This window comes from Tigriopus californicus, chromosome 2 (assembly GCF_007210705.1).
Source record: "Tigriopus californicus strain San Diego chromosome 2, Tcal_SD_v2.1, whole genome shotgun sequence".
Classification (NCBI taxonomy): Eukaryota; Metazoa; Arthropoda; class Copepoda; order Harpacticoida; family Harpacticidae; genus Tigriopus; species Tigriopus californicus.
Window position 1 is genome coordinate 2,267,723 of NC_081441.1, and position 20,963 is coordinate 2,288,685.

The 20,963-nt window shown below is 40.8% G+C and overlaps 4 protein-coding genes and 2 long non-coding RNA genes across 9 annotated transcripts in view; 5 read left to right on the forward strand and 1 right to left on the reverse strand.

Annotated features, from left to right (window-relative positions):
• Nucleotides 1-993: 993 nt before the first annotated feature.
• LOC131892746 (uncharacterized oxidoreductase YjmC-like) lies at nucleotides 994-3,024 on the forward strand. The gene is made up of 7 exons (XM_059242581.1): nucleotides 994-1,288; nucleotides 1,456-1,576; nucleotides 1,653-1,881; nucleotides 1,957-2,071; nucleotides 2,140-2,270; nucleotides 2,391-2,596; nucleotides 2,774-3,024. Exons 1-7 carry the CDS (start codon nucleotides 1,143-1,145, stop codon nucleotides 2,918-2,920), a joined length of 1,095 nt encoding a protein of 364 aa, XP_059098564.1. The 5' UTR covers nucleotides 994-1,142; the 3' UTR covers nucleotides 2,921-3,024.
• LOC131892744 (all trans-polyprenyl-diphosphate synthase PDSS1-like) overlaps nucleotides 2,922-20,963 on the reverse strand; it is an 81,554-nt gene continuing 63,512 nt past the window's right edge. For 2 of the 4 annotated variants that reach the window (XM_059242578.1, XM_059242577.1), the window contains 4 exons: nucleotides 4,223-4,645; nucleotides 3,847-4,146; nucleotides 3,465-3,701; nucleotides 2,922-3,367 (listed from right to left, as the gene is read on the reverse strand). In XM_059242578.1, the coding sequence (XP_059098561.1) occupies nucleotides 3,078-3,367; nucleotides 3,465-3,701; nucleotides 3,847-4,146; nucleotides 4,223-4,645 (1,250 nt within the window). In that variant the 3' untranslated portion in view covers nucleotides 2,922-3,077. Of the gene's footprint in view, nucleotides 3,368-3,464; nucleotides 3,702-3,846; nucleotides 4,147-4,222; nucleotides 4,646-4,762; nucleotides 5,071-20,963 lie in introns of those variants that run through there. The other 2 variants (XM_059242580.1, XM_059242579.1) reach the window with 2 other exon arrangements.
• On the forward strand, nucleotides 6,716-9,010 carry LOC131892755 (uncharacterized). The gene is made up of 2 exons (XM_059242594.1): nucleotides 6,716-7,086; nucleotides 8,824-9,010. The coding sequence occupies exons 1-2, from the start codon at nucleotides 6,878-6,880 to the stop codon at nucleotides 8,990-8,992; spliced, it is 378 nt and encodes a 125-aa protein (XP_059098577.1). The 5' UTR covers nucleotides 6,716-6,877; the 3' UTR covers nucleotides 8,993-9,010.
• LOC131892757 (uncharacterized) lies at nucleotides 10,201-11,707 on the forward strand. The gene is made up of 2 exons (XR_009374608.1): nucleotides 10,201-10,894; nucleotides 11,469-11,707. It is a non-coding gene; the product is annotated as an uncharacterized LOC131892757 (long non-coding RNA).
• On the forward strand, nucleotides 14,013-15,128 carry LOC131892758 (uncharacterized). The gene is made up of 2 exons (XR_009374609.1): nucleotides 14,013-14,569; nucleotides 14,855-15,128. It is a non-coding gene; the product is annotated as an uncharacterized LOC131892758 (long non-coding RNA).
• LOC131892754 (uncharacterized) lies at nucleotides 18,644-19,366 on the forward strand. Its single transcript, XM_059242593.1, has 2 exons — nucleotides 18,644-18,974; nucleotides 19,059-19,366. Exons 1-2 carry the CDS (start codon nucleotides 18,766-18,768, stop codon nucleotides 19,228-19,230), a joined length of 381 nt encoding a protein of 126 aa, XP_059098576.1. The 5' UTR covers nucleotides 18,644-18,765; the 3' UTR covers nucleotides 19,231-19,366.

A 20,963-nucleotide genomic window follows, 5' to 3' on the forward strand; every position in this document is an offset into this window, starting at 1 on the left:
AAAAAAAAGATTAAAATTTCGATCGTAACTTAAAGGTCACTGCTATGTCGGCTTACATCTGTTGTTGATTTTTTTTTTTTTGACAAAAAAATACTTTAGAAAATAAATAGTCAAAATTTGAGGCCGCTCTTTAGTTGCATCACACTAAAACGATCCAAAATAATCATTAACTTGCGATGAATTCACGACTCATACCTCCAATTTCGTCAAGACTTGAAAACGGTCTAATCTTTCTTAAATGGTCTGAAAGAATTTTTTTTATCCTTATACTTTCATTGCTGACGAACTTTGAATATAGAAACCAATCTAAAATCAATTATGACACACCAAAAAAGAAGCAAAAGTCTCAAAGCAAAATAAACTGTCACCGTTTAGCTTTTTTTAAAGATGACTTTTTCCGCCATTGGCAATGTTTTTTATTACAACAATTTCGCGGAAAATACGCGGACCTGGTTAGCCGTGTACGGAAGGTTATCAAAAACTTATCCGAGTGTGATTTAAAAGACCCAACCGGATCAACACCGGCATACTCTATAGCTGAATACATGTGTTTTTAATGCAAATATATTCGACACACACACTCTCTATGAATATTTGAGGGATGTAAATCAAACAATGAAGGGGCCAACCTGGACTCTCTGAGGCAGGAGATTGCAAAACGGACTATGGTCACTATAACTTCTGTTATATTATATTTTCTATCACAACTAGCGGATTAACAATTATGAAGTTAATTTTTGATCAATGAATAAGTGATTGACAATGTCCTCTAGAGACCTTTTGTCGTTTATTCTGTAGTTTTATTCGACATGTCAAATTTCGTCTTTTGTGCCAAAGCTTTTGTGTCTAATCAAATTATTTGGAAGCATTTAGAGCTTGCTCTTGATGATTGTTTTGAGTGAATAGATCAAAAGAATCAATTTCATTGACCGAAGTACGTCTTTCTGATCCCATCCACAGGCTTTTCGAGGTCCATAGTGTTTCCAATAAAGATCATTACGTAACCACACTATCTTGTTTGTCTATTCTCTCGTACTTGAAAGAAATCTTGAGCGAACATGAAATAGTCTGTTATGAAAACAGTCGACAAGCATTATTGGTGACATTTAGTAATTAAATCTAGTGTTTAATTTCCATGAACGATGGTGTGGGTGAAAGAATCCGAATCTCGGAGATTTGCCCGTGATTGCATGACCAGCGTGGGATGCGAAGAAAAGGTAGCGGAAATGGTCTCAAATCTTCTGATCACGGCAGATGTCAAGGGTCATAAAAGCCATGGACTCAACAGGTTTGCACTTCTTTAACTATCTTCGCTGTTTGTATTCAGAAATACCAGCTTCAATATTGATGTTACTTCCTGCAACGGGTTTTGAACCCAGGTCATGTAGGGAGAAGATTCTTGCCTTGTTTGATGCGGGATTGATGTTAAAAAAGAATTTGTTTGCCACAATTTAGGGTCCTTATATACATGAAAGAGGTTCAGTCCGGCTTCACCAAAGCCAACGGACAACCGAAGATCCTACAGGAAACTGTATCCACTGCTTGGGTGGACGGTGATTCATCTCTAGGTGTCGTGGTAAGGACCACTTTGGTTCAATGATGTATTGCTTATCCTATTAGAAAAACCATCATTAAAAAATACCCTGAATTAGGTTGGAGAGTTTGCTATGAACCTGGCCATCAAAAAGGCCAAGGCCACGGGCATCGGTTGGGTGAGTGCCAAGCGCTCGAACCACTTTGGCGTTGCCTCCCATTATTCTGAGATGGCCATGAAGGAGCGCCTCCTAGGAATGGCCTTCACCAACTCTCATCCTCTTATGGTCCCAACTCGGGCCAAGGAACCAACTTTGGGCTCCAATCCCATTGCTTGTGCAGCCCCAGGTGAAACCATATTTTTAAATCATGAAGGATATGCGAGGTTTTTCGAATGTGAGTAAGACTAAAAGTTTAGCACAGGTTCCGGGGAGGATTCCTTTTCTCTGGACATGGCCACCACGTGCAAGGCTGCGGGTAAAATTGAGCTCTTTCGTCGCCAGGGTAAATCTATTCCTGAAGGGTGGGCGGTGGATAGGTAAGCTAAAAAGTTAGCTTTCTACGGTCTTTGGGAAATGCCAGTGGTACTTGTCAATTTAATTTTAGCGATGGAAAATCGACAACTGATCCAGAAGAGGCTGTCCGTGGCCAACCCAAACTAATGCCATTGGGCGGGGTCGAGGACAATTCGGGTTACAAAGGATTCGGTCTCGGAATGATGGTGGATATATTTTGCGGTGAGACTATACGAAAATCATCTTGGAACAACATTGTTGACTTTCTAAGGTTGCGTTTTGCGGCCAACGAGTTTTACGAGGATTTTGGCTCATGACGTTAAATGTACTTTTTTTTTTCAGGGGTCCTCTCTGGCTCTGGCTACGGCCCGTTCATGGCCAAATGGATGCCTCTAACGAACATCTCTTACACGGACGAGAAGAACTTTGGACAATGCTTCATGGCTTTGGATCCTAGTTGTTTCGCTCCGGGTTTTGAAGATCGTTTGCAAGCATTATTAGACCACATCCGTCAGATGGAGTCCATAGATCCAGACCTACCAGTCAAGGTGGGCTCAGCCTTTACATAATTTCGTTATCATTTCCATTAATTCCCTTTACAATTTCGCTTACTCATCATAATCAATTTTTGATGCCATAAAAGACATTTGTCTAGTACGACCCCGAGTTAATAGGGGTTGGGAAAAGCGTTGAATTGCTGATTATCTGATATCAAATTCGTTTAGGTTCCCGGGGATTTAGAGCGCGAATCTACCCAACGAATCCGGTCTGGCAATGGAGCCATCGATTACCCAGAGCAACTCATTACCTCCATGAGAGAGATGGCTCTGAAAAGCGGCATCACTCCAATGGAGCCCATTAAATCCTCGTGAGGGCAATTCATATGGATTTATTCCAATCGATAAAACAAATAAAGGTGGCTTTAACAATGAAAAATATGAAAAGAGTCTCTTCTTGTGGGTCGATGTTCACTACTCTTGACAGAAAACTATAATCTTAATGGATATCCTTCGAATTGCTTTCAATTATTCACTTCTGTCTGATCAACACCTTATCGGTTAGGTTGATGAGGGCAGATTTGTATGGAGATTCAACTAAAGGCTCAATGGCCTGGACGGCGGCATCACAGTGTTGTTTGGCCAAGTCTCGGGTTTGGAGGAGACCCTTGGATTTTTGCACAAACTCGAAAGCCCGCTCTACATCTCGAGATTGCGAGAACCGGCGCTTTATCAGCGTCTCCAGTTCGGGAAATTCGGTGGAAGCGAAGAGAACCGGGGCCGTAGCTAGACCAAGCTTTAAGTCTGCAGCAGCGGGCTTGCCTAGAAAGTGACAAGAGGCCATAGATGAGCAATTGATGTTAATGTGTTGGAACAAAAAACCAAGGGTTATTTCTGTTGTTAAGAAATATTTCCATACCGAGAAGTTGTGACGAGGATTCAAAGTCCAGTAAGTCGTCGACTAGTTGGAAGGCGATACCGACGTTTTTGCCGTACTTAAAGGCTTCTTCCACAAGGTCGGGCGAGGCCTTGGCCAGAATGGCATTAGCTTTACAGGTGTAGGCGATCAACGAAGCGGTCTTATTGAAGGTCTTATTCAGGTACAAATTGAACCGCTCTGTCTCGTTCTCCTTGTTTTGAAGCTGCTGAAACTCTCCTGGAATTGACATCAAATACGTAAAAATTTTGAAACTTGGCAAGGTTTCGGTAAGCCCGAATGGAATATTTCGGCGCAATTAATTTCCATCTCACTGAAACCTAGTAAACAAAGGACATGCAAAACACAAAAACACAGCTCTTACCGTGAACCAGATCGGCTAGCACTTGAGCCAGGACTTTCAGGACCTCTTCATTTCGCAGTTGAGCAAGAACTTTAGCACCAATGGCCAGGACGTAGTCTCCGCAGAGGACACTTCTGGTGGCATCCCATTTCTGGTTGACGGCCAGTTTGCCTCGCCTGGTCTCGGCATGATCCAAAATGTCGTCATGAACCAAACTGGCGGTGTGGATCATCTCTGAGATGATGGCCACCTTCCGTTGTCGATTGGCTGTCTCAGTCTTCTCTTCTTGGTTCATACATTGGTGATGGTTGTAGGCATGACCTATGTAGACAAATTCAAGGGCACCATTAGCTACCGACCTGACATGATTAGCACTCTTTACTATAAAAGGTCGTACCTAGCGTCATGGCAATGACAGGTCGGACGGCCTTGCCCTGACCGTCGAAGTAATACTTGGCCATTTGCCCCAACGAGCCGAGCAATCGGTCTTTCGAGATCCCAAGCTGACCGGAGGCTGTCCTGAGCTCCTCATTGCTTTTGAGCTCGAAATCCAGCTCCTCATGGATCTCTTTGAACATGGCCTCTAGATCAGCGTGGACGAGCTCGTTGGCGTCGTGATTTCCGGGCAGCGTCTCAACATGAGATCGGGCCTCCAGATGATTGTGATGCGAATGAGTAGCGGGTCGGTGGTGGAGTGTGCTCACCATGCCCGTGGTTGAGGCCGCTCTGACACCGCCTAAAACGGACATGGTGGCCTCCACCACTTGGGTTTGGCGTAAGATTTGGGTATACAACCGGAAAAACATCATGGATGAACCACCTAGAATAGAATTCAATCAAGAAAATGATCATCACTGCTATTCGTGGTCAAAACTTGTCGGGTTCACGGGTAATAGTGTGACATTGATTCCATTTAAAGCCTACACGGCACACTTACACTTATAGTGTTTAAATGGTTCTATTAGGTCGTAGTAGGCCCCTTGTTGATTGCCTATACACACTCTAGCATTCACAGACAGCAGGGTCTGTTACCTTGGTTCTTGGTTCTTGGCACTACCAAGCTATTTTCTAGGTTTCTTGGTCACCACTGGGGCCAGGATTTCACCTGTTGAAATCTCTGGCTCCTTTTCTTCGCCCTCCTCCTTCACCAGCTTTGGAGTGTCAACTGAGACGGGTGTCCACGGGGCGACCACGGAGGAGGCCCCTCCAACCATCCGTGGATACCCTGGGAGGATAGAGGACTACAGAGTGGTGGCCGTTGGTTGAGTTGGTGATGGAAATGAAGGCATGCCGGAATAAATCTACCCAACCACCTGGCGTCTTTTTAAATATTCGGCTCTATCCTCTCTATTCAGCCATTCATAAACCAGACTGCGGACGGACTTTTCCCAAGATTTGAGATCTGGCTGCGTGGACGTTGGTTAGTTAGAAAAATACATGGATTGTACTTCGAGGTTCTACCACGAGATTACGACGGTGGTTGATGGTTGTTGATATTTGTTCTATGCAGATAAATGTGTGTATGGAGGTATCTAGTACATCGATGCATTCATTTATGACCGAATGGGAAGCGAACCAATCGATGGTTGCGTTTATGAAAATATATTTTTGTATGCATGAATAGAGGTGGCAATTATCGTTGTGTTATGAGCTTGTGGACAAAAATGTTGGCACTCCAAATCAAACAACAAAGAGCAAGACTTACACAATCCTTACAAGACTTCACGCAGAACGTGTTATGGAATAATTTGAGGTGCTTTGAATAATGTAAGGTTTCCAAAGATGAAATGTTCGTGACATTTTACCGACCAGACGTCTACGTACGTCAGTTCTAAGAAGACAAGTGATAAAAAAATTGGCACTTTGAAACAAACAAACCCTCCTTTGAAAAAACTTTGAATTGCATTTCATCTTGGAATATGTGTTTCATCGAAGGTTGATCACTATTTCTGTTTTCAATTTTGCTACTATAGCATTTTGCCAAATTTAATTCAATCCATTTTCTACGGGCTATCTCTCTTAAAAGTCTTCCATCAACCCTGTCCCTCCATAATTGATTATATAATTGAACACAGTGGTTAAAAGGTCTTATTAGATTTGTATGGAAATACCCAAACATATTTTAGCATTTTTCTAGCTTGCAAAATCATAATGAATGAATTTAATAAACAAATTAAGAACTGCTTTAGGCAATTTAATGGAGATCAAATTAGGAGTACTTTTCATTGGCGCTTGAATACATTTTAGGATTGGATCTCATTAACTGCCCCTACTGAGATTAAATGCTACTTTTTCAACAGAATGTATATCTTGGTATACTTTTGTTATTTGCAAAACATCTTTTCAGTTTCATTCTACAAAAAGGAAAGAATGTCTTGATAGTTTTAGATTTGAGCTAGAATTACAATAATCCAATCGGAGTTGTTCGTTATAATTTTGTGCACAATAAAAATGCCAAGATGTACTTGTGAATATACCCACCCAAACCTAAAAACCCTGCTGATCTAGTGGATATTCGCCTCGAATGGTGACCCTCGAACACAGAATGGGCCCCCAATTATCAAAGATGTCATAAAAATACTGTACTTGCACTCATGTATAATTGTCTATATCTAATGAGACTTGAATCTCGTAATAAAGACGTGCTTAAAAAAAATTCTCTCGAAACTCGATACAGCTTTTAAACCACTGTGTGAAGACAGCCAGTGCACATTTGCCGGAATCGAGCCCTTTTACGCTTGTGGAGTAACCGGGATTTCCCCAAGTTCAAGAAACACACTAGTCAAAATATGAATCCTGTTAACAAATGCTTAGAATAAAACTTCACTTCTTCAATTACTCCAAGCATGGGTGACGAAAACTTGTTCAGAACAACCCCGATCATGACTTTAAAAAAAACGAAAAGTGGACGTTGTCAACATTAGATTGTTGCTAGTGCCTCAGTCCGATCAGTGCGAAACTTGTTTGCCTTTGGACCTTCTTAAAGAGGGACAAGTTGAGTCGAGGCATATTCTGTGTGACTTTGCTAGAGTGCCAAGAAAAATCCGTCACAATGAGATCGTTAGGGTTCTTGTGTATTTTGGTCATTCTCATTGAGAGTTCTACATTTGCGTTGGAACTAAACCTCCGTGATGATTTCCAATTTGCCATCACAACGAGGAGGGACTTCAACCAGGACTGTTCGGGAACGGCTGAACTACGACGATCGGGTGACAACCGTTTGGAGCTAGTCGCCGAGGATCAATCCAAATTACCAAGAAGGTTAGTCCAGAGCAAATTTGCAAATTTGGTTGCAGAGGCTTAAGTTTATTTTGTCTTCAGCATTTGGACAAAGGCTTTATAATGTAATGTATGAATAACCTTTTTTACTTCAAAGCAAAAAAGAATATCCCAAAAGGAACGCCTCAAAGCGTTGCTAATTTTAGTGGCACCCTATAAAGGGAACATACTTTTTGGCAAGGTTGGCCTGTTGGAAAAGGGGACTTTATTTTGATTTACTAATTTGACAAGGAGCTTCAAATCAGCTCGACAAAATCGCCATTTTTCCGGCATGGCAACATTTTGGTTTTAAATCAGACAATTGTCTGGTTTGCCTACGAGAGGTTTGACATGTTCGACCAACATTTCCTGAACAATTTGATTGCTGAATTGTCTAGAATTTTTTTTATGAGGACCGGATTTCAGAGGCACAATATTCACTCTCAAAGAAATCAAACGCCACGGTTAGAAACTTTGTTTCATACCTCTGTGCTTCCGAGAGGCTGGAAAAGTACGACATTTTTGCACGTCAGATTTGGCTTTTGAATGAAAATCATACCAGAGAAAGGTAAAAATTGAGTTTGTTTGTTGTTGTCTTTTTTACTGCAGCTGAATCGGTAACTAAAACAAGGCACCTCCAACCAATTGAAAGCAGCGCATCTACAATTAGAAACCATGCCCTATCAGCCATTCAGTTGTCACCCACATGCTTTAAAAATGAGTCCGCCTGGCTAGCTGGCATTGTACTCTCTAGGCTTAGCTCCCTCTTTGATCATACCTTGCAAACTGGTTACAATAAAAGAAAACTGCGTATTCAATAGCCGAGTCTCTTTTCACATGTAGGCTATTCAAGTTCGGATTTCAAAAAGTCCATAAGGTTTTCAATTTTCATCATCCCCTCTCATGTGAGGAGGAGCTCGGACAAGCCTCACTTTGAATAAAGTACACGCAAAGAAAGACCCCGCTATTGACTAATTAGTTATTCCCAAAGCTTTTGATGAAAACGTATTTTGACCTGTCCAAAAGAAGCGCATCAAATGATCGCTTCCTTTTCTTTTCCAACAAATAGCCAAAATTTCAGTGGAATTTTTAAAATTTGCATCTATTAGCTCATCAGAGAAATTGATGCAATAATCTAGTACAAATTTATAATAATTCCAGACCAGCCTTTCGTTCAAGGATATCCTAGGGCGACAAATTCGAACACTTTATCTGACAAAATATGTTATATACTATGACAATACATGACTTGCAGGGAATTTCATTCCTCTGTTTCGATGAACAACCCGAGAATCAACAAAGAAAAAAAATAATTCCCTGGCCAATCTTTACGACAAAATCTTGCGAAACGCCAAAGTGTTTTGTTCAAGGCATAAAAAATACTCATCTAATAACATAACATTGCTCAATTTATGATTTTTGAGCATACGGCGCACTTGAAGTAATAACTATGCCCTGCCACAAAATAATTCATTAGGAAAGAGGTCCCCTCTTTTGAGGAGATATCTGTATATTTGCCCTTTTGCTTGCCTTCTGGATATTTTTGTCAAACATTTGCATGCCTTAACAATAAAGGTGCGTATGTTTTTGCTTTGTCCATTCCATTTGCACTTTCTAAAGAGCCCCGATCATAATGAATCGACTAACCTTGCCCTAGCCAGTTATTCGAATACCAAAACTTTCTTTATTCGATCCTTTGGTAACAAATCTCCTTAAAACCTCCTGTATTTGTTGTTTCAGCCATCGACGCAATGTGGATTATTTGATTGTTGGAACGTGTTGCTTTGAAATGTACAGCAAGCCCTATTATCGAGGAACCCGAGAACTCTATCTACCTGGACAAAGGGGAACCCGTCGACGATTAGGCTCCATCGCCAAAGTAGCGTGTCCAACGACAGAGAGCAAATAAATTCAAGTGTGAAAGCGACATATTTTTGTTTTTGATGTTAGTTTGATTCAGGTTCTTACTTCACGGGTGGAAGACGTCCTGGAAAAAATTATGCTACTTTTATGATGAGCTGCCCAAAGATATTTGGCGCCGTCAAAATCCTGAATCTCAAATCAATTCAGTCAACTTCACATGCAAATACACTTTAGTTTATCGCGGCAGACATATCATTTTCAGGACTTCCTTACCGCTAATGGGAAATGAAATTCCCATTAATTCAAGATGAAAAATGTATTTGTTTTACATAACTTTATAGTCATGCAATCAATATGTGATCCGCCACCGAATCAGAGTTGGCGGATCGGGCTAGTCCTTGAATGTAGGTTTGATCAGGAATTCTGGTCAAATACTTGTCCAAGTCTGACTTAAAGGATGCTAGTGGATCAGCATCTGCATATTTCTTGCGAATATTTGAGGTTAAGCAAATTGCACAACGACGAACTGGCCTGGATTCTTGAGGGCTTGAAGGTGCTCTCAAAACGCACATTAAACCTCTATTAAGTCACTAGAATTGACCCTAAATCCTGGGTTGGGACAAAGCTCATGGATGCTTTTGAAGGCGTACAGTGTCAGGTACCTTTCGTACCTGAGCTTTGAATACTATACAGTCCCAACCTTTCTAACCTCTCCCAATACGAAGGCTCTCTCTCAATACTTCAATGTTCCTAGTAATGCAAGCTAATGTATCTAAATTGAATTAGCAAATCAGTGCAGCAATGTACTCGTAAGCCAAGGGACAAGCCTTGAAGTAACTGGATGCAACACTCACATATCCCACGGACATGTCTAAAATAAAAATGCACCAGCTTGCCCTTGACTCCATCCTTGTTACGTCTCGGCCAATCTTCTAAAGAACAACCCGTGATATTGCGAAGCCGAAGGTCAAGAGCTAGCCTTTGGCCTTGTATTAGTGACAGTAAAGCGGTTTTTGCTTTGCTTTCAATATGGCTCGAGAATCGCAGGTCTATGAGAATTTCTACTCTCCTCACTATCACCATCACCTGCTTCAAGAACTCAAAACAGAATTCGCTCCTTTTGCCAAAACTTAAGCAAAGCAACAACTATGTGAGGAATGTTGGCCACACATCACCCTTGGCAAACAATGCACACAATCGTTACTTACATTGATGAGAGCCGTTCTTCACAATGCTTTGGTATTCCTATGTGGCATTTTGGCCCTGAATAGACCTTGTAGAACTTTCGACTATTTCTTGCGTTGTCTTGACCTTATTATTTCGTCTCATCAAGAATGATATACGTTCGTATGTCCGGCATTAGAAGTCTCCATTATTCTTATCGAAAAAATAGCTATCGCTAACCATTTGATTGCCACTAGCGAAGACTAGCAATGTTGGATGAGAGCGCATAGTCGATAAAAAGGAAGTCCGCATGAGCCACTTGAGAACAAGAAAACGATTTGTAGTCTTGGGTCAAAGGTCGCTAAATCAGCCTTAAGAAGATCTCTAGAGCATTCTGCAATTTTGGATCCAATAAAAAACACCACTGGAAACTTGATGGGCATTCCCCAGTTGCTCTGCCTCTCAATTTACCCCGATATTCGTCACATTGTGAAATGAGTGAGAATCATTAAATCATCAGGAGACACATCAGTTTCCAAGACCTCCTTGAGAGAACAATCGCATTCAAAATGAGGTTGATGGGATTGGCCCTGATCTTGGCGATCACATTGCAGAGCTGTGTTACGTCGTCCTCTGAAATTGTCCGAAGACCAGAAAATGCAGCCACCTTCATGATTAAAGTCCGAGATCGATTGGTTACGGAATGTTCCGGGTCCATTGAACTACGCTCGGGTAGAAGAGTGACAAGGCTGCCCGCAAGAAGTCATCGCAGCATTCACAGAAGGTGAGAGCAGAGCCTTTCATTGGCAAATGTTGTGGCTTTACATGAATCTTGAAGACTTTCGAAGATCTTAAGTTGGTTAGTTCATTTCAACAGTGAGGGAGTTGGTGGCTGTCTTCAAGAACTTAATTATAAAATTCGGTTTATTTTCAATTCTGGGATGCTTGTACCTGGACGCTAACAAAACCACCAACAAATTGATTGCTATGTTTTCTTATGCAAATATTTTCGACGCATAAATTCGGCTCATTTCAAAATAAAAAATGCCCAAAGAATTTGCTTCGTTAATCACTTTCGTTGAGCGTACTTTATGATAGACTTCAAATGTTCTGATGTTTTTACAATTCCCAAGACAGCGGTAAATCACTGGTATCTTACGAAAATATTCTGAAATAAGCACAGACCTGTGAGTCACCTGAAGTTACTAGAGAAAACGAAAGCCATTGAAAATGACCTGTGAAAAGAATCCTTCGTCAGAGTCCTCAATTAGACTAAATTTACAAGAAGGCCGGGTGCGAGACCTTTTTTCCGCTATTAACAAGAACGTTAGCAATAATCCATGTTCGTTTTGTTTCAGGTATCGACGAAACGTGACTGTCTCAATATTAGGCACGTGCTGCTTTAAGCTCTTTGAAAGGCCGCGTTTCCGAGGACGAGGACACCTTTATTTGCCTGGGGAAACTGGCCGTTGTTCGAGATTGGGATCAATAGCCAAGCAAAGATGCCCCAATGTCCGTAGCTGAGAGCAACTTTGTTAACATCTGCTGTAAAAAATTCTACCAAATAAACTAATCACTCTGTCTCAAAATGACAAAATGTTATCATTACTCCTATTCATGAAGAGCGATTGATTGGAATGACTTGAAAATCTCACAACGGAGACAGCACCATCTCGAGATCAAGAACAATTTTTAAGCGCTAAAATTCATGAACAAACGTGTGTAGAATATCAAGCAAATTTGCTTTGGGATTGGCTGGAGACTGTTAGCCTTTCATCCTTTTGCCTCTGATCATTCCTTTGGTGAGTAAACTGTTTGCAGATATGCCACTAGTTCTCAAGCGAGAGACGGCAGTTTCCGTAACAATGAGAGCTTTCAAGTTGGCGTCATCCATTTCCGAACGTAGCGCCATCTACCGTTAATAGGGCTGGTTTCTTGAAAAGTGGCTCCTTTAAAGTTACAAATCTGGCATCATTTTGCACGAATTTGGTCGTGCAGTGTGATCAAGGAATGGTGAAGCTAACATATGCTTTCACTTTTTAAGCATTAGACCTTTACCATTGATGCATTTGACATATCAATGCATTTCCTTTTGGATTTATGTATTAATTTAGACATGAGGGTCCTCAGGGGGGCTAGTCTGGAGAAAAAAAGGGAGAGCAGACTTCCTGCTTTCTTTTTTTGCTTCCTTCCTATTGCCTCCTTACTTGCCCCTTTGGATTAAACCTGCCACTTTTTATAACTTAAGAGCTTGATTCTTAAGGCAGGATTACACATTGGTGCTTAGGCTTAGTGCTCAGCTTTAATCCTGAGCGCTTTTCATTGAAAAGGTTACGGTTTTTGATGACCTGCTGCTGACAAGACGTTAAGAGAGACTTTACCGTTGGTGAAAGATGTAGTCATGGTCTCCAAGCCAAGATCAACGATTTTTGAACAAAGGATTTGGTCAGCCCTTAATAGAAACAGAGATTTAAAACTCCACGGCACTCGCCATGTTTAACTTTTTCGGCTCAAGAAAGATACCATGGATCTACTATAATAGGTAGAAAAATGCAACTATAGATTAAAGAGAAGAAAAACACATACAGACACTGATATTGGAGTTCCAAGGAAAATGTGACCAGATTGGTTATGTGTGGGGTGAAGTGTGAAATTTATCAAAACATGCTTAAGGATGTCAGGTATTGCAAACTCTTATGAGGAACTAGCATTGGTAACATGTCGCTCAAATTCATGCATTTGACTTTTTTTGTATTTGGGGTGCTAGGGTTGGAGGGGTTATCTAGCGGAGCTAACCATCACATCGTCCAACTTATTTCCGATAGGCAGTGTCATAGTCTGTATCAGATTGGTTCTCCGTCTGTGTGCGTGGTTAGCGTCTAAAAGTCTCCTTGAGCAAGGTCAAGGAAGAGAATCGAACCGGGGACCTTCCTCCTGCAAGGAAACTGCGCTAACCCCTACACCACGTCTCCTCCCTTAACAAGGTGAGTCCTGTTTGATATCAGAGACTTCATGTATCACCTGGTTTGACTGGGTAGTAGTTGTAGTATCCTGTTTATCTGCACTGTCACATGTACTCAGTTATTTAATTGGTGCTAGTCACTCTGTGAGATGTTGGCTGACAATGATGGACAGTTTGCTCGAGCATGTGTGTTTTGGGCCTGGCACTATTATTTGAAAATAGTGCCACACTAACTGAAGTTTGGTGTGTTCAAAGATTTCCCTTTAAGCACCAAGAGTGGCGGGTTTTCGGCACTACGTTTAAGCACTAACGTGTCATCCTGCCTTTAGATGGTGGGACAACAGCACCATGGGAAAAGCGCCATCGCAGCCGGATTATTTTGATTTCTTTTCAACTTGAAGATGTTAATTGATTGTTCTAAAATCATAGATGGAACCATCAATATGATCAATTTAATGTTGTTGTCCTTTGTTATTTTCGTGATCACGCAGCCTTAGCGGATAAAAGTAACCGACAAAAGATTTACATACAGAGTGGCCAGAAATACTTGTTATTTCTCTTTGGCCATTTTGAAAATCGAATTGATCAAACATGGAATTTACAATTTCATGTGTTGTTTTTTACCCTTGGCCATCTGCCACGATTTACTAGATTGTTTCGCTCCTTTTCCTACTATCAAAAAAGATGCAGCTATTATTACTAAAGGTATAACAGCCATGACGAGTGAGTATAACGGAACCTGCTGTCATTTAGTGCCAAATGCGGTCGAGTTCAATGTTGTTTGGAGGCTTCTGTGATCGAAAATGAAGATCATATATGGCGGTACGCTCAAAAATTTTCTTTGAATGTGCCGTTAATTACTTTTTTAGTATGGAATTGCCATTGCTATCGGATTTTGTCTTACAGTTTCAATTTCATGAATTGTTATTATTTCAGGCCACCCTGTACCGGCATTCACCGACTCAAAAAGTCCGGGAACCAATGCTAATTCTGCTTCTCTGTACGTCTCTAATGTTGCATTTTTAGTTCTATGTTGAGATCACTTAAACAAACACCTGCCATTGTTGATAAAGGAGTATTTGTGTCGTTGTATTTTAAAGATATCTGGTCATGCTCTGAAATAAACAAGGAAATGAATATTGCTATCGCAAACTTGTCCTTTTCTTAGAGGCACCAATCTGTGGGATTTATTCTCAATGAGGATCACACCTCATAGAAAATAGTTCATTCCCATCTCTAAGTTGAGACTGGTTCTTTTGTCAAATCTTTCAAATAAAAAAAGATTAAAATGAATTTTTTTGGGTTGGGTTTGGTCATCATGATCGTTTCCGAGAGTTTTCTCGTGTCTTCTCGTAGCACAGGACCTGATGAGGTGTCAAAGTTCATGATTGAAGTCAAGACTGCGCTGCACCAAATATGTCCGGGCTTTGTCGAAGTTCGATATGGCGAAGAGGCGATCAAACTGACACCTAAAAATCATCCTAAACTCGACATAAGGTAAGGCGGACCACGATTGTTGTCAGAAGTACACAATTTTTGAAAGCACGACTCATATATTTGAGCTATTTCGCCCATCAAAAAAATCACTCGGACTTGTGGCATGCCAGATACGATTTGGGGAAGATTCGAGTCCTAATTCTAGTGGACCCCTCCGTAATGAAGTTCGTTCATTAGTATTCTTGTTGAAAGAAAAACAAATCAAATGCCCTCAAAAATTGCGATATGAGATCTAATAGTCATCTAGCATGAATATGGCTGGAATCTACTTTGCTTTTGTTTTAGGCATCGACGAAATGTGCAGGTCTCAAATCTGGGTGCTTGTTGCTTCAAACTCTTCGAAAAGCCCCACTTCCGGGGGCGGGCTGAAATCTATTTACCGCAGCAAACCGGGCATTGGCCAAGATTGGGATCAGTAGCCAAACGAAGATGCCCCACCGTCAAGAGCTGAGCAAGTTTCAACTCAACTGAATCAATCTATTCATTTATGAAGATGCAATATTGCCCTGATTTTTGGGCTACTTATTGCTGATTTACAAATAAAAGTTGATTCAAAGAATTGCTGAAAAGGGGGAATATCAAAGGTGAGAGAGGTTAGAAAGGTTGGGACTGTACAGTATTCAAAGCTCAGGTTAGAAAGGTATCTGGTAGTGTACGTCTTCAAAAGTATCCATGAGCTTTGTCCCAACCCAGGGTTTAGGGTCAACTCTAGTGACCGTCGAGGCTTAACGTTCGTTTTGAGAGCACCTTCAAGCCCTCGAGAATCCAGGCTAGTTAAAACAATGAAGTCCAACTCTCTTCTTTCTGGGGCTCCTTCATTGCTGAATTTGCTTCCCTCTAATATTCGTAGTAGGAATACGTAGGCCTTATTGATCCGGTTACATCTTTAAAGTCAGACTTAGACAAGTTTTTGACTAAAAGTCCTGATAACCCTTTATTCTAGCATTTTCTTTGCGGACATCCTTACCGCTACTAGAGTCTCTCCAAAATGGGTGAAGCATTTTCAAGATGTGGTTGAATAATCGACTTGCACAGAGTTAGCATCGTGATCATATCTCTAGACTTAAACGTGAGATATATCCGACGAACCAGAGGATTTTTATGCTTATGCTAACCTCAGGCGCAAGTGTACCCCCAGAGTTGGTCCGCTCATCGTAGATGGTGTCATCCTAAATGACAAGTTGAGCATAGCAAGCGAAAACAGTCAGCGAGCAATACAAAAATGTGTTTTCCACCACCCCCCGTGGCGTACCGCTCATCGATCTGCTGTCCAAACCCTTGGATGATCCTCCCTTTAACATCACAGAGGAAAGTGTTCTCAGGGCTATAGGTTCCCAAAACCGATCCTGCTCAGCCGGACCTGATGGTATAACCGCAGCCTTTCTCAAGGAATGTGCACCTGAATGAATTCGAGCTCTGACCACTCAAATCAAGAAGCTCATCAATCTTGGTGTTTTCCCCGATTCGCTAAAAATGGGCCACATCACTCCAATCTTCAAGGGTGAGGATCCCTCCCTCCCAAAGAGTTACCGTCCCATCTCATTGATGCCAAAATTTATGAAAAAGTGGTTAAAGAGTTTTCATTGGGCCATCTAATCCCAAGTGGTCAAATCCCAAGTCATCAACATCGTTTCTTGTCTAAAATGAGTACAACTACCCAACTCATCGAGCACTTGGAACATATGCGAGCAGTAATGAGATGGCATGAAATAGTAGACGTCATCTACCTGGACTTTGCAAAGGCCTTCGATAAGGTGGGTCATGGCTTACTTTTGCAAAGGCTCGATAACCTCAACATTCCCAAGAGTTTTTTTAAGATGGATCAAATCGTTCCTTACGAATAGGAAACAGAGGGTCAAAGTGGGCCATATCTACAGTTAAGATCATTTCAGGCATTCCGCAGGGCACGATACTCGGGCCAATACTTTTTATCCCATACATCTCACCTTTACCTGGCCAGGTGAAGAATTGCATGATCTCGCCTTATGCTGACGACACCAAGCTCATCTTTGGTAGAAATGGACAAGATTGTTGGTCCCTTCTCCAAGAGGACCTTGATAATGTATACAAATGGGTCGACGAGAGCAACATGAAACTAAATGGATCCAAATTCCAGATCATGTCATATGGCTCATCGGCTTTCCCTCAACATCACTTAGATAATGAGGGAGCTGAGATTGAAGTTTTCGCTTGCATCAAAGACCTTGGTGTTACTCTTCAGGATGATGGAAAATTCAATATTCACCTCAGCGAGAGTACAACCCCATCTGGACTATGCCCCATTGATTTGGAGCCCCTATCTTGTTGGCGAACTAAACAAAATGGAGAGTATTCTCCAGCGCTTCACTCGGTAAATCACAGGAATGTCTAAACTCTCCTACTGGGATCGACCTCAGCATCTATGCCTGAACAGTGTGCAAAGGAGACACGGATGGCACACTTTTAAATGTATCCATGAGCTGTCCCATAGCAGGGACATTGATTTCGTCCAACGAGACAATGAAAGTGTTACATGTATCCAACCTCATTGGAACAACAACAAGAATGCGAGTGCTAAATCTATCATGCGCCACTCATTTCTTGAGAGAGGCCCAAGACTCTCCAACAAACTGCCCTACTCCCTCAGAATCATCTATGTTGGAAAAAAAATCCTCTCCCCAAATTCAAAGAGGACCTGGATAACTTCCTCCAAAGCATTCCAGACCAATCTTCAATACCCGGTTATCATCGATCAGCAAATTCAAACTCGATTACTCATCAGATTCACTCTTGAGTGATTGTGCAAAGATATTTGTGCCTTGAATCCATTAAAGACATCTGTCTGTGTACCGTAAATAAATCATTATCATATCCAACCACACATCTGAAAAGCTGTACCCTCTTTCAACTGGATATGCTAATCGAAATTCTTTTCCATTACTTTGGAGGACTACACCTAGATCTTTCATAGATGAGACCTGCTCAATATTATCTTTACCTCCATTATCTACGAGTGAGGTCTTTAATGGCCTGCATAAATGTGAATTTAAGTAAAATGAATACATGTTTCCTTTATTGGTTCCTTTATTGAGAATTTTTCTTTTCTTTTCTTTTCTTTTCTAGCGCAAGTTATATCCTGAATTTGCGATTCTCACAATTCAAATGTGAAAAACGCTCCTCAAGGATATCAGAAACAAACCCAATCTTAGTGGCAAAACCTAAAGTCTTGTCTCGATATTTTTACTTTTGCCATGGGTAGATTGGGTATTGATGTTTTTGGTATTTCCCAACGTTGGCAAAAGGAGAGGGGCAGAACCCCGCCCCTCTCAATGAACCCCTCATCGCATTGACACTTAAACAAATAAGCAACATGAAATCCGACATCAGAAGGCTTCTACGTATACCCTCGTTACTGTTACATTTCTAAACAGCCAAATAGTCAATATTTTAAGACTATTTTCGCATCAGGGCCTCACTTCTACATTCCAGATGAATAAAATGGACAATTTCCCCAATATACACCGAGAGTACATCGAGGAAAATATTTCTAAAAAAGACCACAACCTACAAAAGAGCCGAAATGATTTGTGGCTCAAAGTGGAATCCAACAAAATCCACTTGGCCTAAAAGTGATAGATACTTATTGCTGAAGGGATGCTTGCCCCCAAAGCCTCAAGTTTCTTTCAGTTGTTTGGAGAGGAGCGAGGAAAAAAAAAATCGAGGCCGCTTTAGGGGACGAAAAAGGAATTAGTAATTTTCGAATCTTTTGGGTCGTTAGAATTACACCATTTCAAAATATAATGGAACAGCAGTTACTTTTTGGAAAACAAACGAATCAACGCAACTTCATTTTGTTGTCAATTCGTTAATACTGCTTTGCCTACGTGATAAGTTACTTTAAAATTCTCAGTTTGCTCTATGAAATCAGTAGATAAGTAACAAATATACCCTTTTCAAAGGCACTTGATGCAATTCAGTTTATTTATTGATGGTTCTGAGAATATTTGACAAATGGTGGAATTTCCCAGTCAGGTAGGAATATTTGTCTTGGCCCTTCAAAAACGTCATCGTTCAATGTCCCCTCTTTCATTTTAACACCTTCAACGTCATACATGGATGCCACTTGACGGAAGTTAAGAACTTGATAGGAAAGTACCGACGTTCTACCCATTCCAGTCAGCTCGTGTGGATTCGCAGATCCATATTAGTGTTGGAAAATGCGGGCTGCTTTTCTACTCGGTCTCCTTCTTAGCGTCTTTGTCCACGGCTCTCATGGCCAAGGAAAGTACCATGTCATCAAAGAAGTCATTGAAGTTCCGGACACTGATCTGGCCACCGAATGCCAAGGACGAATCCAGATGATCAATCCGAATGATCAGAATCTGATCTTGAACGGACCCGGGAATTTCACCCGCATCCAGTCCAAGTAAGTGCTATCATTAACAATCCGATCATACAATGTCATGTAACGGAGGCGAGGATTTGACAAGGAAGGGGTCAAATCTTGCAGGTTCAATGTGGATGTGGCTTTCCAAGTGTTCGGAAGTTGCTGTTGGGAGTTATGTTCCCGACCTTTCTTCCGGGGGAAACGAACCGAAATTCTGCCGGGCACTATGGGACAAACCGATGCCATTGGATCGATCCGCACGATACCATGTCGAGCACTTCTTGACCGACAATAACAACGTGTTTTTAAAGTGACACATTATTATTTATTATTATTATTTACCTTCTATTCTCTGTTTGATGCGAAGCTTTGAGGTTTTTAGTTTTGAATACTAATTTTCTCTGATGGGCATGCAGGGTGACACAGGTAAAGTGGGACGGTTAAATTAGTTATTATGTACATAAATGATGACTTGGTAGGAAGATCTGTGAAATTTGAGTTTTCAGGGAAACCGTGTTGTGCCTGGGAGCGCTGTGTAGAAAAATAAGTACGATTGGAAAAAAAATGCATTTATCTTATCACATAAAATTCTTACGGCTTACGGCGAACATTGGTATTTTCCTCGATCCAGGTAGGAATGTAACGAGGCTTACTAAACAATGTTCAGATAATCTTACTTTATTAATGTCAATGCAAAAGGTTCTGGAGATTGTTGACCGTAAATCAGTGAGCAATTCGACAAATGTATACCAAATTATGTTTAACATGTGTGAGCTGGATTTAGTTTACGAAGGCCATGAGTCCCATAAACCCAACTAAAACAAAAAAAATGGGTAAAGCATCATTAACGTCCATTCATCAATACCCATGCCCATGACTAAAAATGTTGGTTCACCCATCTAACAAACATGAAAGCTACAACAAAAACTGGAGAGGATTGTTGTGGTTTTATTGCTGTAGCTGATTGTTGGCGACGCCATCTAAAATGGGCAATCATTGAACAGAACAGATCTGTCACCCCACCCATGCCTTCAAAAATCTGGTCATACCATGACTACACTTTTTGTAATCTTTTTTAACCTTTCACCTTTTCTTTATTTGCCACAAATTAATGCAAGATTGTTACATAAGCTTTGCTTGCGTCTGCTATTATTTCAGATGAGGGTAAGTTCAAAGTAAGTAGGACCGCTAGGCGGAGGATAATAGGTAGATAAAGACAAAAAAAAAGAAATAACAAAAAAATAATTGCCATAAAAAAGCCTAAAAGCTTGAAAAAGTAATTCATGGTAAAAGGCACATACCATTGGGCCTATATCTGCGCCTAAAGTAGTAGACATGAAGAACAAAACGGATCGGAAAGGTTAATTATTGCTGAATTTTCAAAGAAAGCATAAGAGAAAGACAGCTTCAGTGGCATTATATTCGGTTATATCGGACTAAAGCCAGAGAGACGATTTTTGCTTCATCGAAAACAATTTTTCCTCGGGAAAACGCCATCTTGTCTTTTTAATCGAAAGAATCAATTTCCGCTCTAGAATGATCTAAAATCATATTTAAACTGAAATCAAGTCTTTAATAACCCAACTTAACTGAATCTCTCTTCATGGCGTTACGGCATCAGCAACCATTTTTTCGAAGAATTGCCAGGCACTCTAATAATTTCGGATAGACACCCTTAGTGTAACGCATTTCATGTTTAACAAACATTTTAAAGCAAAGTGGTTTATTAATTTCAATCTTAAAGTAAGTCCAGCGCAACCTTGTTCATGTAATCCAGTTTCCTTTTAACAAAAATGGACATTTTAAGAGAAAATTGAAAAAATGCCGAAACGTTCCAAAAAGGTTTTAAGTAGAATCGACTAAAGAGACAAAAATAAACATTGGCCCTCTTTACAGCCTTCACAATAAAGGTGGCTTGCCAAACTCTTGTCTGTATGCTTTGTGTTACAAGCTACATTACTAAATCGATCATTCGTCTGGGATCAAGAAATATTACTTGGTAATACGTCACCTTAATACTAGCCTACA

Excerpts from the sequence above, each read along its gene's own strand:
- LOC131892746 (XM_059242581.1), top strand. The coding sequence starts at position 1,143 with ATGGTGTGGGTGAAAGAATCCGAATCTCGGAGATTTGCCCGTGATTGC. Across the intron at positions 1,289-1,455 it reads AAAAGCCATGGACTCAACAG|GGTCCTTATATACATGAAAG; the intron begins GTTTGCACTTCT and ends GCCACAATTTAG. Across the intron at positions 1,882-1,956 it reads CATTGCTTGTGCAGCCCCAG|GTTCCGGGGAGGATTCCTTT; the intron begins GTGAAACCATAT and ends AGTTTAGCACAG.
- LOC131892755 (XM_059242594.1), top strand. The coding sequence starts at position 6,878 with ATGAGATCGTTAGGGTTCTTGTGTATTTTGGTCATTCTCATTGAGAGT. Across the intron at positions 7,087-8,823 it reads CAATCCAAATTACCAAGAAG|CCATCGACGCAATGTGGATT; the intron begins GTTAGTCCAGAG and ends TTGTTGTTTCAG.
- LOC131892754 (XM_059242593.1), top strand. The coding sequence starts at position 18,766 with ATGCGGGCTGCTTTTCTACTCGGTCTCCTTCTTAGCGTCTTTGTCCAC. Across the intron at positions 18,975-19,058 it reads TTCACCCGCATCCAGTCCAA|GTTCAATGTGGATGTGGCTT; the intron begins GTAAGTGCTATC and ends CAAATCTTGCAG.